This window comes from Coregonus clupeaformis, chromosome 1, assembly GCF_020615455.1.
Source record: "Coregonus clupeaformis isolate EN_2021a chromosome 1, ASM2061545v1, whole genome shotgun sequence".
NCBI classification, from domain to species: domain Eukaryota; kingdom Metazoa; phylum Chordata; class Actinopteri; order Salmoniformes; family Salmonidae; genus Coregonus; species Coregonus clupeaformis.
In genome coordinates, this window is record NC_059192.1 from 79,729,026 (window position 1) to 79,743,138 (window position 14,113).

Sequence of the window (14,113 nt, forward strand, 5' to 3'; positions counted from 1 at the left end):
CGTGGAGGGTTCCGTGTCGTCAGGATCTATTGTCCCAGGCACCCACGACCGCAGATATGGCATCTGTGGTTGTATACATATGTTGTTTTGGACTTGCGGTTCCTTGTACGAGTTCTGACATTTCAGGCTCGCAATGTAAGTGTAAGTATTGTTCATGGAACCGTGGGTTCTATGGACTTGGGCTGCAGTGGCAGCGTGTCTGCACATAGCCAAATTGCAGCAGGTTCTGGTTCCCTATATGGGGCTCTGCCAGTTCAGGCTTCTCAGGGAAGTATTAGGGGAAAAGGTGGTTTCTGTAACCCATTTTTGGAGCTGGTGGAACTTGTGTGTGCTTGGGCTGCCGTGGGCCTCCTAGTTTGTACCCTGTGAGCCGGATTGGGGCGTGCTTGTATATCCCCATAGTATGTTGTACCGAGTGACTGACTGAAAGGGAATGTACAGTTATGAATATAACTACTGTTCCCTAAAGGAGGGAACGAGGTATAACATATTTTGGGCCTGTGCCGTCAGGTGATTTGAGCTCGCTGAAGAGCGGTACTGAATTGAGGAAATGAATGCGAGCCCTGGTATTTTAGCCAGGAAGGCGGGGCTTCCGAGGGCGCGCTCGGTATCCGTTGGGCGTGATTTCAGGTTTCTTCAGGTGAATACGATTGGTCGTTGACTCCCCCATAGTATGTTATACCTTGTTCCCTTCTACAGGGAACAGTAGTTATATTAATAACTGTATGTTCTACTCTGTTTCTCAGATCCTGAACCGATGGTTTGAGTCAGAGCTGTCTATATAGCTACAATATTGAATAAGAATATTGACATTGCTGTCTAACCCTTCCTCATCTGATTCTAGTTGTGTCCATGTTGCAAAGCTTTACAGCGTCTTCTGTGCCTTGCTGAATATCTATGCTATTTATTTCTAATTCTCAGATCCTGAACCGTTGGTTTGAGTCTGAGCCTCTTAAAGCCACACTGGCTACAGATGCTGTGATAGGAGCTATGACCAGCCCTAACATCCCGGGCAGTGGGTGACACACACACAGACAGACAGACAGACAGACAGACAGACAGACAGACAGACAGGCAGGCAGGCAGGCAGGCAGGCAGGCAGGCAGGCAGGCAGGCAGGCAGGCAGGCAGGCAGGCAGGCAGGCAGGCAGGCAGGCAGGCAGGCACGCACGCACGCACGCACACCTCAGAATTAAATAGAACATTATATTGTATATATGGTGTGGACAATAAAGTTTCCAACTTTGTACCCACCCCCCTGCAGGTATGTCCTCCTCCATCATGTGATGGGGGAGCTGGAGAAGGAGAAGGGAGCGTGGGGTTATGTGGAGGGGGGCATGGGAGGGGTGTCCAAGGCCATCGCTAGCTCCGCCCGCTCCCACGGAGCAGACATCTTTACTGAACAGGTCAGCTGGCTGGATAAGCACTGCTCTCACATTTGTTCTATTCCATAGTGTTGTTCAGTTTATGATAAACTGTAATGGTCCAGCTGATTATAATATAATATATAATCATATTATAATACATAAACATACATACAACCATATAGGACAGATTTCATTTTCCCAGGAGTAGTTAACTAGTGGTTCCCTAGTTGGTAACTCAACCTTTTGAATATAATAGCTAATGGGTCATATAATGTGTTCTTGTGTGATATGTGTGTGTGGGGGGGTGTGCATGCATACAGTGGGGGAAAAAAGTATTTAGTCAGCCACCAATTGTGCAAGTTCTCCCACTTAAAAATATGAGAGAGGCCTGTAATTTTCATCATAGGTACACGTCAACTATGACAGACAAATTGAGAAAAGAAATCCAGAAAATCACATTGTAGGATTTTTAATGAATATATTTGCAAATTATGGTGGAAAATAAGTATTTGGTCACCTACAAACAAGCAAGATTTTTGGCTCTCACAGACCTGTAACTTCTTCTTTAAGAGGCTCCTCTGTCCTCCACTCGTTACCTGTATTAATGGCACCTGTTTGAACTTGTTATCAGTATAAAAGTCACCTGTCCACAACCTCAAACAGTCACACTCCAAACTCCACTATGGCCAAGACCAAAAAGCTGTCAAAGGACACCAGAAACAAAATTGTAGACCTGCACCAGGCTGGGAAGACTGAATCTGCAATAGGTAAGCAGCTTGGTTTGAAGAAATCAACTGGGGGAGCAATTATTAGGAAATGGAAGACATACAAGACCACTGATAATCTCTCTCGATCTGGGGCTCCACGCAAGATCTCACCCCGTGGGGTCAAAATGATCACAAGAATGGTGAGCAAAAATCCCAGAACCACACGGGGGGACCTAGTGAATGACCTGCAGAGAGCTGGGACCTAAGTAGCAAAGCCTACCATCAGTAACACACTACGCCGCCAGGGACTCAAATCCTGCAGTGCTTGACGTGTCCCCCTGCTTAAGCCAGTACATGTCCAGGCCCGTCTGAAGTTTGCTAGAGTGCATTTGGATGATCCAGAAGAGGATTGGGAGAATGTCACATGGTCAGATGAAACCAAAATAGAACTTTTTGGTAAAAACTCAACTCGTCGTGTTTGGAGGACAAAGAATGCTGAGTTGCATCCAAAGAACACCATACCTACTGTGAAGCATGGGGGTGGAAACATCATGCTTTGGGGCTGTTTTTTCTGCAAAGGGACCAGGACGACTGATCCGTGTAAAGGAAAGAATGAATGGGGCCATGTATCGTGAGATTTTGAGTGAAAACCTCCTTCCATCAGCAAGGGCATTGAAGATTAAACGTGGCTGGGTCTTTCAGCATGACAATGATCCCAAACACACCGCCCGGGCAACGAAGGAGTGGCTTCGTAAGAAGCATTTCAAGGTCCTGGAGTGGCCTAGCCAGTCTCCAGATCTCAACCCCATAGAAAATCTTTGGAGGGAGTTGAAAGTCCGTGTTGCCCAGCGACAGCCCCAAAACATCACTGCTCTAGAGGAGATCTGCATGGAGGAATGGGCCAAAATACCAGCAACAGTGTGTGAAAACCTTGTGAAGACTTACAGAAAACGTTTGACCTGTGTCATTGCCAACAAAGGGTATATAACAAAGTATTGAGAAACTTTTATTATTGACCAAATACTTATTTTCCACCATCATTTGCAAATAAATTCATTAAAAATCCTACAATGTGATTTTCTGGATTCTTTTTTGTCATTTTGTCTGTCATAGTTGACGTGTACCTATGATGAAAATTACAGGCCTCTGTCATCTTTTTAAGTGGGAGAACTTGCACATTTGGTGGCTGACTAAATACTTTTTTCCCCCACTGTATGTGTGGGTTACAGGATGTGCATCAGGTCCTGGTAGGGTCAGATGGCAGTGCCAAGGGGGTGGTCCTGAAGGATGGCACAGAGATCCACAGCAGAGTGGTACTGTTCAACGCTACACCCTACGTCACATTTAAAACACTCACTCCTCAGGTAATGCATCTTACAGGTAACACACTTTCACATCTTAACACACCTCAAAACTGGTGATTAACTTTGATCTCCAGTCAGATTGAATGTGAGACTACAGATTCTGGCAATGCGATACTGTCCCGTTGGAGAACAAGCTAAACATTCCATAGCTCATATACATACATTACATAGATCAAACTTCATTCAAGATTCAGAAAAGACAATAGCCTATATACATTACATTAAGGAAGACAACAAAAATAGTACAAAAAATATTGTGCTCAGAAGTGTAATAATGTGTTTGTGTCCTCTTACCTTAACCCTAACCCCTCTGTTTTTCTCCTCACAGAGTGCTCTTTCTCCAGCATTCATCAAAGCTGTAGATCAGATTGACTACACCTCCCCTGTCACTAAGATTAATGGTACGACCATTCTCATCTACCTCATACTTTTCTTTTGTGTTGTTGAACTACAGTACCAGTGAAAAGTTTGGACACGGCTACTCATTCAAGGGTTTTTCTTTATTTTTACGATTTTCTACTTTGTAGAATAATAGTGAAGAAATCAAAACTATGAAATAACACATATGGAATAATGTAGTAACCAAAAAAGTGTTTAAAAAAAAGATGAAGATGAAACGTGGCTGGGTCTTTCAGCATGACAATGATCCCAAACACACCGCCCGGGCAACGAAGGAGTGGCTTCGTAAGAAGCATTTCAAGGTCCTGGAGTGGCCTAGCCAGTCTCCAGATCTCAACCCCATAGAAAATCTTTGGAGGGAGTTGAAAGTCCGTGTTGCCCAGCGACAGCCCCAAAACATCACTGCTCTAGAGGAGATCTGCATGGAGGAATGGGCCAAAATACCAGCAACAGTGTGTGAAAACCTTGTGAAGACTTACAGAAAACGTTTGACCTGTGTCATTGCCAACAAAGGGTATATAACAAAGTATTGAGAAACTTTTGTTTTTGACCAAATACTTATTTTCCACCATAATTTGCAAATAAATTCATTAAAAATCCTACAATGTGATTTTCGGCATTTTTTTTCTCATTTTGTCTGTCATAGTTGACGTGTACCTATGGTGAAAATTACAGGCCTCTCTCATCTTTTTAAGTGGGAGAACTTGCACAATTGGAGGCTGACTAAATACTTTTTTTCCCCACTGTATGTTCACTATTGAAGGTTTACTTTTGTAAATCACTTTCCCTAAAATAAATAAGCTCAGCGAGTAGATTGATGGGCGCTTCTTTTTGCTGTGTGAAGGCATCAACTCATGTACTGCTCAAGACGAGTGCTCAAGAAGTTGTGACTTGCAGGAGCGTGGTGATGCTTGAATAAACGGCCAATCATATTTCTCAAATACAGACAGCATGACATTTAAGCGTGCAGTCTTCAATGGTTTTCAATGGTAGACTGCGACAGATCAGGTTAATGTTGAACTGGAATGCAAAAGTGCGCTGAAAAGTTACTGGCCCTTTCGGCCCAGTGACTGACGAGATCCACTGGCCCAACAGACATGTTTTTACTGGCCCCTTATTAATGTCAGACCCTGCACGCAAAATAAAATAAATGAATGTGCCAGAAAACAATAGGCTAAGTGGATTTCGTCTCATCGTTACCACATTATATGGGATGTGCAAATTCACACTGCAACCACAGCGCACACAACACAAACCCCCAGGTACCGAGAGGCGGGACAGACAGCAGACTGTCAAACCAACAGTTTCCCTGTCATCGCTCACTTTGTGACTGACAGGCCCCTGTCCTATCGATAGATCGCTAGAAGATGCATCTTGTTCATTTTAGCAGGAGAGGGCTCCTCAGACTTTTTTCTGACTAGCGAATTGAAAAGCAGCCTAGTTAATTTACGTGGAAAAAGTGCCCGGCTGAAAATGAGTCGGTAATCGGCTGTATAGCCGACAGCAGGCAGTAGTGGAAAACACTACACTGCGTTTGCTTAACCATTATCAATCACTGCAGGAATGTGGTGTGTGTGTGTGTGTGCATTCACATGTGTGCTTGTGTGCGTGCATGATCATGAATAAGCATCTGTGTGTAAATGTGCAACCGTTCCTGTGTGTGCAAGAGTGTGGGCATAAGTATGAGAATGTGAGCATGTGTGTGTGTGCCCACGTGTGTGTGTGTGTGCCCACGTGTGTGTGTGCATGAGTCTGTATGTGTGCGTGTATGTGTGTGTGTGTGTGTGTGTGCACCTCAGTTGTGCTGCCTGCAGGGCTCAGTCAGTGTGTGTATCAGTGATGAACGGTTCAGTCAGGTCCAATCTCCCTAATTACCCAGAAAGCACAATTCTAAACACAACAACCTCACCTCGCTAACAACCTCTCATTATAGACCTCATTACGTACAGCACGGGGTCTGGAAAACAGAGGCAGTGTGTGTGTGTCTTTGTGTATGCAGGCATATCACTCAAGAGTGCATTGGAAGTCTATCCATGTCCTGAGGACGTCAAGAAATGTCTTGAAAACTGGCCACTGTGGCAGACCCCATGACCTATGGATCAGAAGGTTGTGTTTGATCCCAGTGGTGGACACTCATGTTTTTGTTGTTCTTTATTTTTTTGTTCATATCCCAAACCTTAACCATTCGGTATGAATGCCTAAACGTACTGTTTTAACCCTATCCAAAACATAAACCCTTAACAATTATAAATTTGACATTTGGAGCAACGTCAAAATTAGACATTTGGAAAAACAGATCGATACTGGCCCAGGCAGGTCACCCGTGATACAAGCAGTATTCGACGTCCATCCATGTCTGAGGACGTCAGGGATGATGTGGAAACCAGCCACTAGGGGCAACAGTGAGCGCTGTTACCTTTTGGTTTTGCTAGGACGTTGTGGACGGGGATTTTGGATGCCTAGACTTAACCCTAACCTTTAAAATGCTGAGTTAATGCCAACTTTGGAATTTGACGTGAGGATAAACGTCTAATTATGCAGTGAGACTGTGAGAGCTTGTTGGTGTGTGTGTGTGTGTGTGTGTATGATCAGAGGCAGTGGGTGAACTAGTGTAGCAGGAGAGGGTAAAGCAGCAGAGTACTGCCTTGGAAGGATAGGTTGTGTGACAGAGAAACAGAGAAACAAACATCCCTGACTAAATTCACTGACTAACAGCCTGGAAAGGCCCTATACACTACCAAACAGGTTTGAGTTAGAGAAGGTCAGCTAGCTCTAGAGGCAACTTCATCCTACTCCTATGTGATGCACTGACTGAAGCTACAGGAGTTATCTACAAATACTGGGAGATCTGTAGGCCTATTCAGACTATCCAGGAGTGGGAATCCCCATTCTCTGGACCCCTCCATGCGATGACAAGGCCCTTGACCTTTAGCTATTTGACGGAGATACTGTATCTCCTGCATGTGTGTTATGCGTGTGTGTGTGTGTGTGTGTGTTTGTGTGTGTCTTTTTTCCCCTCCTCAATCAGGGTCTTCATGCTTTGTCTCTGCCTGTCAACGCCTGCACATAAAGTAGGACCATCCACTAGCTGGCAGACGCATGCACGCACGCACACATGCACGAATCCGCAGACAAAGCAAACTGTCTATGATAACCTTAGCACTGGCAGCCATGAGAAACTGGTCTCACTGTACCAGACCTTACAAGGGAAGCAAGGGATCCTGTGTCTGTTCTCCGAACATGGTGACTGACTCTGTCCACCTCCATCCCTCTCTCTCCCCATCCCTCCATCACTCCATAACTCCATCTTCACATGTGAAATAGCTGTTTTCACATGTTGAGCTTAAATTTCACGTGAAAACATATTTTCACATATATTTTACATTTAGAGTTCACATGTTATCACCACTTTTTCCACATGTGAGGAGAATAACATGTTATCACCTCACGTGAATTGCAATTAGATTTTTACATGTGATTGTTTTTCAAATGTGAACTTGTAATTCCACGTGAAAGTGAAAATCTAATTAGCAGTTTCACATGTAAGAACACTCCACATTTATTCCAATGTTTGTAAACAAAGTAAATGTAAACCAACACTGTATAGCATATAAATATGGTTAAAACTATCATTTTGATATCATAGATGGTCAGTCCTTTCATCCATAGTATAGTCTATGGATTTGAGAGTGGTTGTATTTCTCCAGCCCCATCCTTTAGCAAAAATAATGATGTTGAAAGAAAAGCATACACACAAAAGTATTGATAAAAAAACAAAATATTGCAAGGAAATACTTTTTTAATGCAAGAGAAAATGAATTCTAAATGGATGAAAAAATTAGGTGAATTTGTTTTTATGATAACCCAATTCCTGCAATTTTCCCTATCCTTGGGTATGTTACCCTGACCTTTTCTTTCACGTCAAATCTAATTTTATTAGTCGAATGCGTTGTAAGCAACAGGTGTGGACTAACAGAGAAATGCTTACTTACGATTCCTTCCTAACAACGCAGAGAGAAATAAAATACAGAAATACAGTGGCTTGCGAAAGTATTCACCCCCCTTGGCATTTTTCCTATTTTGTTGCCTTACAACCTGGAATTAAAATGGATTTTTGGGGGGTTTGTATCATTTGATTTACACAACATGCCTACCACTTTGAAGATCAAAATATTTGTTCTTGTGAAACAAACAAGAAATAAGACAAAAAAACAGAAAACTTGAGCGTGCATAACTATTCACCCCCCACCAAAGTCAATACTTTGTAGAGCCACCTTTTGCAGCAATTACAGCTGCAAGTCTCTTGGGGTATGTCTCTATAAGCTTGGCATATCTAGCCACATTTTTCAAGACAAAACTGCTCCAGCTCCTTCAAGTTGGATGGGTTCCGCTGGTGTACAGCAGTCTTTAAGTCATACCATAGATTCTCAAATTGGATTGAGGTCTGTGCTTTGACTAGGCCATTCCAAGACATTTCTATGTTTCCCCTTAAACCACTCGAGTGTTGCTTTAGCAGTATGCTTAGGGTCATTGTCCTGCTGGAAGGTGAACCTCCGTCCCAGTCTCAAATCTCTGGAAGACTGAAAAAGGTTTCCCTCAAGAATTTCCCTGTATTTAGCGCCATCCATCATTCCTTCAATTCTGGCCAGTTTCCCAGTCCCTGCCGATGAAAAACATCCCCACAGCATGATGCTGCCACCACCATGCTTCACTGTGGGGATGGTGTTCTCGGGGTGATGAGAGATGTTGGGTTTGCGCCAGACATAGTGTTTTCCTTGATGATCAAAAAGCTCAATTTTAGTCTCATGTTTGGGGAGACTCCCACATGCCTTTTGGTGAAAAATAAAACATTTTTCTTTAAGTAATGACTTTTTTCTGGCCACTCTTCCGTAATGCCCAGCTCTGTGGAGTGTACGGCTTAAAGTGGTCATTTTGACAGATCCTATAATATCCGTTCCGGAGTTTTGCAGCCATTTTAGGGGTATCTTTTGTCTCTTTGTTGCCTCTCTGATTAATGCCCTCCTTGCCTGGTCAGTGAGTTTTGGTGGGCGGCCCTCTCTTGGCAGGTTTGTTGTGGTGCCATATTCTTTCCATTTTTTAATATTGGATTTAATGGTGCTCCGTGGGATGTTCAAAGTTTCTGATATTTTTTTCTAACCCAACCCTGATCTGTACTTTTTTTTTTCTTTCACCTTTATTTAACCAGGTAAGCCAGTTGAGAACAAGTTCTCATTTACAACTGCGACCTGGCCAAGATAAAGCAAAGCAGTGCGATAAAAACAACAACACAGAGTTACATATGGGGTAAACAAAACATAAAGTCAAAAATACAACAGAAAATATATATACAGTGTGTGCGAATGTAGTAAGTTATGGAGGTAAGGCAATAAATAGGCCATAGTGCAAAATAGTTACAATTTCGTATTAACACTGTAATGATAGATGTGCAAAAGATGATATGCAAATAGAGATACTGGGGTGCAAATTAGCAAAATAAATAACAATATGAGGATGAGGTAGTTGGGTGGGCTAATTTCAGAAAGGCTGTGTACAGGTGCAGTGATCGGTAAGCTGCTCTGACAACTGATGCTTAAAGTTAGTGAGGGAGATAAGAGTCTCCAGCGTCAGAGATTTTTTCAGTTCGTTCCAGTCATTGGCAGCAGAGAACTGGAAGGAATGGCGGCCAAAGGAGGTGTTGGCTTTGGGGATGATCAGTGAGATATACCTGCTGGAGCGGAGACTATGGGTGGGTGTTGCTATGGTGACCAATGAGCTAAGATAAGGCGGGGATTTGCCTAGAAGTGATTTATAGATGACCTGGAGCCAGTGGGTTTGGCGACGAATATGTAGTGAGGGCCAGCCAACAAGAGCGTACAGGTCACAATGGTGGGTAGTATATAGGTCTTTGGTGACAAAACGGATGGCACTGTGATAGACTACATCCAATTTGCTGAGTAGAGTGTTGGAGGCTATTTTGTAAATTACATCGCCGAAGTCAAGGATCAGTAGGATAGTCAGTTTTACGAGGGCATGTTTGGCAGCATGACTGAAGGAGGCTTTGTTGCGAAATAGGAAGCTGATTCTAGATCTAACTTTTGATTGGAGATGCTTAATGTGAGTCTGGAAGGAGAGTTTACAGTCTAACCATACACCTAGGTATTTGTAGTTGTCCACATACTCTAGGTCAGACCCGCCGAGAGTAGTGATTCTAGTCGGGTGGGCGGGTGCAAGCAGCGTTCGGTTGAAGCGTTTAAGAGCAGTTGGAGGCTACGGAAGGAGTGTTGTATGGTGTTGAAGCTCGTTTGGAGGTTTGTTAACACAGTGTCCAATGAAGGGCCAGATGTATACAAAATTGTGTCGTCCGCATAGAGGTGGATCCAAGCGTCACCAGCAGCAAGAGCAACATCATTGATATACACAGAGAATAGAGTCGGCGTGAGAATTGAACCCTGTGGCACCCTCATAGAGACTGCCAGAGGTCCAGACAACAGGTCCTCCGATTTGACACATTGAACTCTATCTGAGAAGTTTTTGGTGAACCAGGCGAGGCAGTCATTTGAGAAACCAAGACTATTTAGTCTGCCAATAAGAATGCGGTGGTTGACAGAGTCGAAAGCCTTGGCCAGGTCGATGAAGACGGCTGCGCAGTACTGTCTTTTATCGATCGCAGTTATAATATCGTTTAGGACCTTGAGCGTTGTTGAGGTGGACCCATGACCAGCTCGGAAACCGGATTGCATAGCGGAGAAGGTACGGTGGGATTCGAAATGGTCGGTGATCTGTTTGTTAACTTGGCTTTCAAAAACGTTCGAAAGGCAGAGCAGGATGAATATAGGTCTATAACAGTTTGGATCTAGAGTGTCACCCCCTTTGAAGAGGGGGATGACTGCGGCAGCTTTCCAATCTCTGGTGATCTCATACGTTACAAAAGAGAGGTTGAACAGGCTAGTAATAGGGGTTGCAACAATTTCGGCAGCTAATTTTAGAAAGAAAGGGTCCAGATTGTCTAGCCCAGCTGATTTGTAGGGGTCCAGATTTTTCTGCTCTTTCAGAACATCAGCTGTCTGAATTTGTGTGAAGGAGAAGCGGGGGGGGCATGGGCAAGTTGCAGCGGAGGGTGCAGAGCTGGTGGCCGGGGTAGTGGTAGCCAGGTGGAAAGCTTGGCCAGCCGTAGCAAAATGCTTGTTGAAATTCACGATTATTGTAGATTTATCGGTGGTGATAGTGTTTCCTAGCCTCAGTGTAGTGGGCAGTTGGGAGGAGGTGCTCTTATTCTTCATGGACTTTACAGTGTCCCAAAACTTTTTGGAGTTAGTGCTACAGGATGGAAATTTCTGTTTGAAAAAGCTAGCCTTTGCTTTCCTAACTGATTGTGTGTATTGGTTCCTTACTCCCTAAAAAGTTGCATATCGCGGGGGCTGTTCGATGCTAATGCAGTACGCCACAGGATGTTTTTGTGCTGGTCAAGGGCAGTCAAGTCTGAGGAGAACCAGGGGCTATATCTGTTCTTAGTTCTGAATTTTTTGAATGGGACATGATTATTTAAGATTGAGAGGAAAGCACTTTGAAAGAACAACCAGGCATCCTCTACTGACGGAATGAGGTCAATATCCATCCAGGATACCCGGGCCAGGTCAATTAGAAAGGCCTGCTCGCTAAAGTGTTTTAGGGAGCGTTTGACAGTGATGAGGGGTGGTCGTTTGATCGCGGACCCATTACGGATGCAGGCAATAAGGCAGTGATCGCTGAGATCCTGGTTGAAGACAGCGGAGGTGTATTTAGAGGGTAAATTTGTCAGGATGATATCTATGAGGGTGCCCATGTTTACAGATTTAGGGTTGTACCTGGTAGGTTCGTTGATAATTTGTGTGAGATTGAGGGCATCTAGTTTAGATTGTAGGTTGGCCGGGGTGTTAAGCATATCCCAGTTTAGGTCACCAAGCAGCACGAACTCTGAGGATAGATGGGGGGCAATCAATTCACATATGGTGTCCAGCGCACAGCTCGGGGCTGAGGGGGGTCTGTAGCAAGCGGCAACAGTGAGAGACTTATTTCTGGAAAGGTGGATTTTTAGAAGTAGAAGCTCAAACTGTTTGGGCACAGACCTGGATAGTATGACAGAGCTCTGCAGGCTATCTCTACAGTAGATTGCAACCCCACCCCCTTTTGCAGTTCTATCGAGACGGAAAATGTTGTAGTTGGGGATGGACATTTCTGAATTTTTCGTGGCCTTCCTAAGCCAGGATTCAGACACTGCTAGAACATCAGGGTGTGCTAACACAGTGAATAACTCAAACTTAGGGAGGAGGCTTCGGATGTTAACGTGCAAGAAACCAAGGCTTTTACGGTTACAGAAGTCAACAAATGATAACACCTGGGGAGTAGGAGTGATACTGGGGGCTACAGAGCCTGGGTTAACCTTTACATCACCAGAGGAACAGAGGAGGAGTAGAATAAGGATACGGAAAAAGGCTTTAAGAACTGGTCTTCTAGTGCATTGGGTACAGAGAAAAAAAGGGGCAGATTTCCGGGCGTTGTAGAATAGATTCAGGGCATTATGTACAGACAAGGATATGGAAGGATATGAGTACAGTGGAGGTAAACCTAAGCGTTGGGTAACGATGAAAGAGATAGCATCACTGGAGGCACCGATTGAGTCGGTCTCCGCGTGTATGGGGGGTGGGACAAAGGAGCTATCTAAGGCAGGTTTAGCTGGGCTGGGGGATCTACAGTGAAATAGTACAATAAGAAATAACCGAAACAGCAATAAGCAAGGCATATTGACATGGGAGAGAGGGATAAAGCAATCACAGGTGTTATTCGAGAGCTAAGACAACAGCTGGTAATGGCGACAAAGTTTGGGCTGAGGCTAAACATAAACAGGATGCGGTACCGTATAAAGGAACAGTCCAGCAGGCATCAGCTGTATAGCTGAGTTATCATAAGGTCCGGTGAACAGCAATAGGAGAGTTCGGATGTAGTTCGGGGGCTGCTACAGCACTGGCGAGCAAGAGGCCCAGCTTGCATGTGCTAGCGGGCCGGGGCTAGCAGATCCGATATGCTCTGGGTCGATAGCATGCTGTGCAGACAAATTGTCCAGGCTAGAGCTAGAGCTGGCTGGTGGGTAGTGCAGGCCACGGACAATGGTGAAGACGGTAACGGTGGCTAATAGCAAGTAGCCATTCGGTTGCAGCTAGACTAGTTTCAGCTTAAGGTTCTTGATAAAAGTTATAAAGAAATAATAGAATCCTTTCCACGTTGGGTGAGGCGGATTGCAGGAAAGTATATTTAGTTAAAGAATGAAAAGTAAAAATTGTGAAATATATACAAAATAGACAAAAATATATAATAATGGCTATTTACACAAGGACACAGAAAAAAACATGACCGCACTGCTACGCCATCTTGGATTACTTCTCCACAACTTTGTCCCTGACCTGTTTGGAGAGCTCCTTGGTCTTCATGGTACCGCTTGCTTGATTGTGCCCATTGCTTAGTGGTGTTGCAGACTCTGGGGCCTTTCAGAACAGGTGTATATATGCTGAGATCATGTGACACTTAGATTGTACACAGGTGGACTTTATTTAACTAATTATGTGACTTCTGAAGGTAATTGGTTGCACCAGATCTTATTTAGGGGCTTCATAGCAAAGGGGAGGAATACATATGCACACACCACTTTTCCCTTATTTTTTTCATTTCACTTCACCAATTTGGACTATTTTGTGTATGTCCATTACATGAAATCCAAATAAGAATCCATTTAGATTACAGGTTTGTGACGACCCTCCCACTCTGTCTGCCGTATTCTCTCTTTGCTCTTGTTTCCTTATTAGGATGCCGGTGGGCGGAGTTGGGGGGGTCGTCAGCTACATGGGAAACACCTGGGCCGGGTGTGTCCCAGGATAAATGGACCTCTTCCACATTCATTGGAGAGACTCTCTCCAGGCAGATACTTTGATCTTGGTTGTGATATTTTTGAGGCTTTTTTGGGTTGTTTGCTTTGGCACTTTTCAACACTTTTCCATATTACATTTATGCATGCAAACACTCACGTACACTACTGATTACTGATTACACACACCATTGTTATTTGATTTAGTTTACTTTAATTAATAAATATATACTTTGAGTACTCCTTGTCTCCACGTGTCTCCCTTTTGTTACGAACTTGAGCCGGTTCGTGACAAGTGGGGGCTCGTCTGGGATTTTGAACTGGTTGTGTTTGGGAGAACGTGGAGTTAATGTCCAATTCTGTAGGGTTTTTCTTTGTAAAT

General features: G+C 44.0%; 1 protein-coding gene across 1 annotated transcript in view; it reads left to right on the forward strand.

Annotated features, from left to right (window-relative positions):
* The first annotated feature begins 550 nt into the window (after positions 1-550).
* The window catches only part of LOC121567773 (pyridine nucleotide-disulfide oxidoreductase domain-containing protein 2-like), a 43,025-nt gene continuing 29,462 nt past the window's right edge, over positions 551-14,113 (forward strand). Inside the window, exons 1-5 of the mRNA XM_045221181.1 lie at positions 551-607; positions 922-1,019; positions 1,264-1,405; positions 3,303-3,437; positions 3,766-3,838. Coding sequence (XP_045077116.1) covers positions 551-607; positions 922-1,019; positions 1,264-1,405; positions 3,303-3,437; positions 3,766-3,838 — 505 coding nt within the window. The remainder of the gene's footprint in view (positions 608-921; positions 1,020-1,263; positions 1,406-3,302; positions 3,438-3,765; positions 3,839-14,113) is intronic.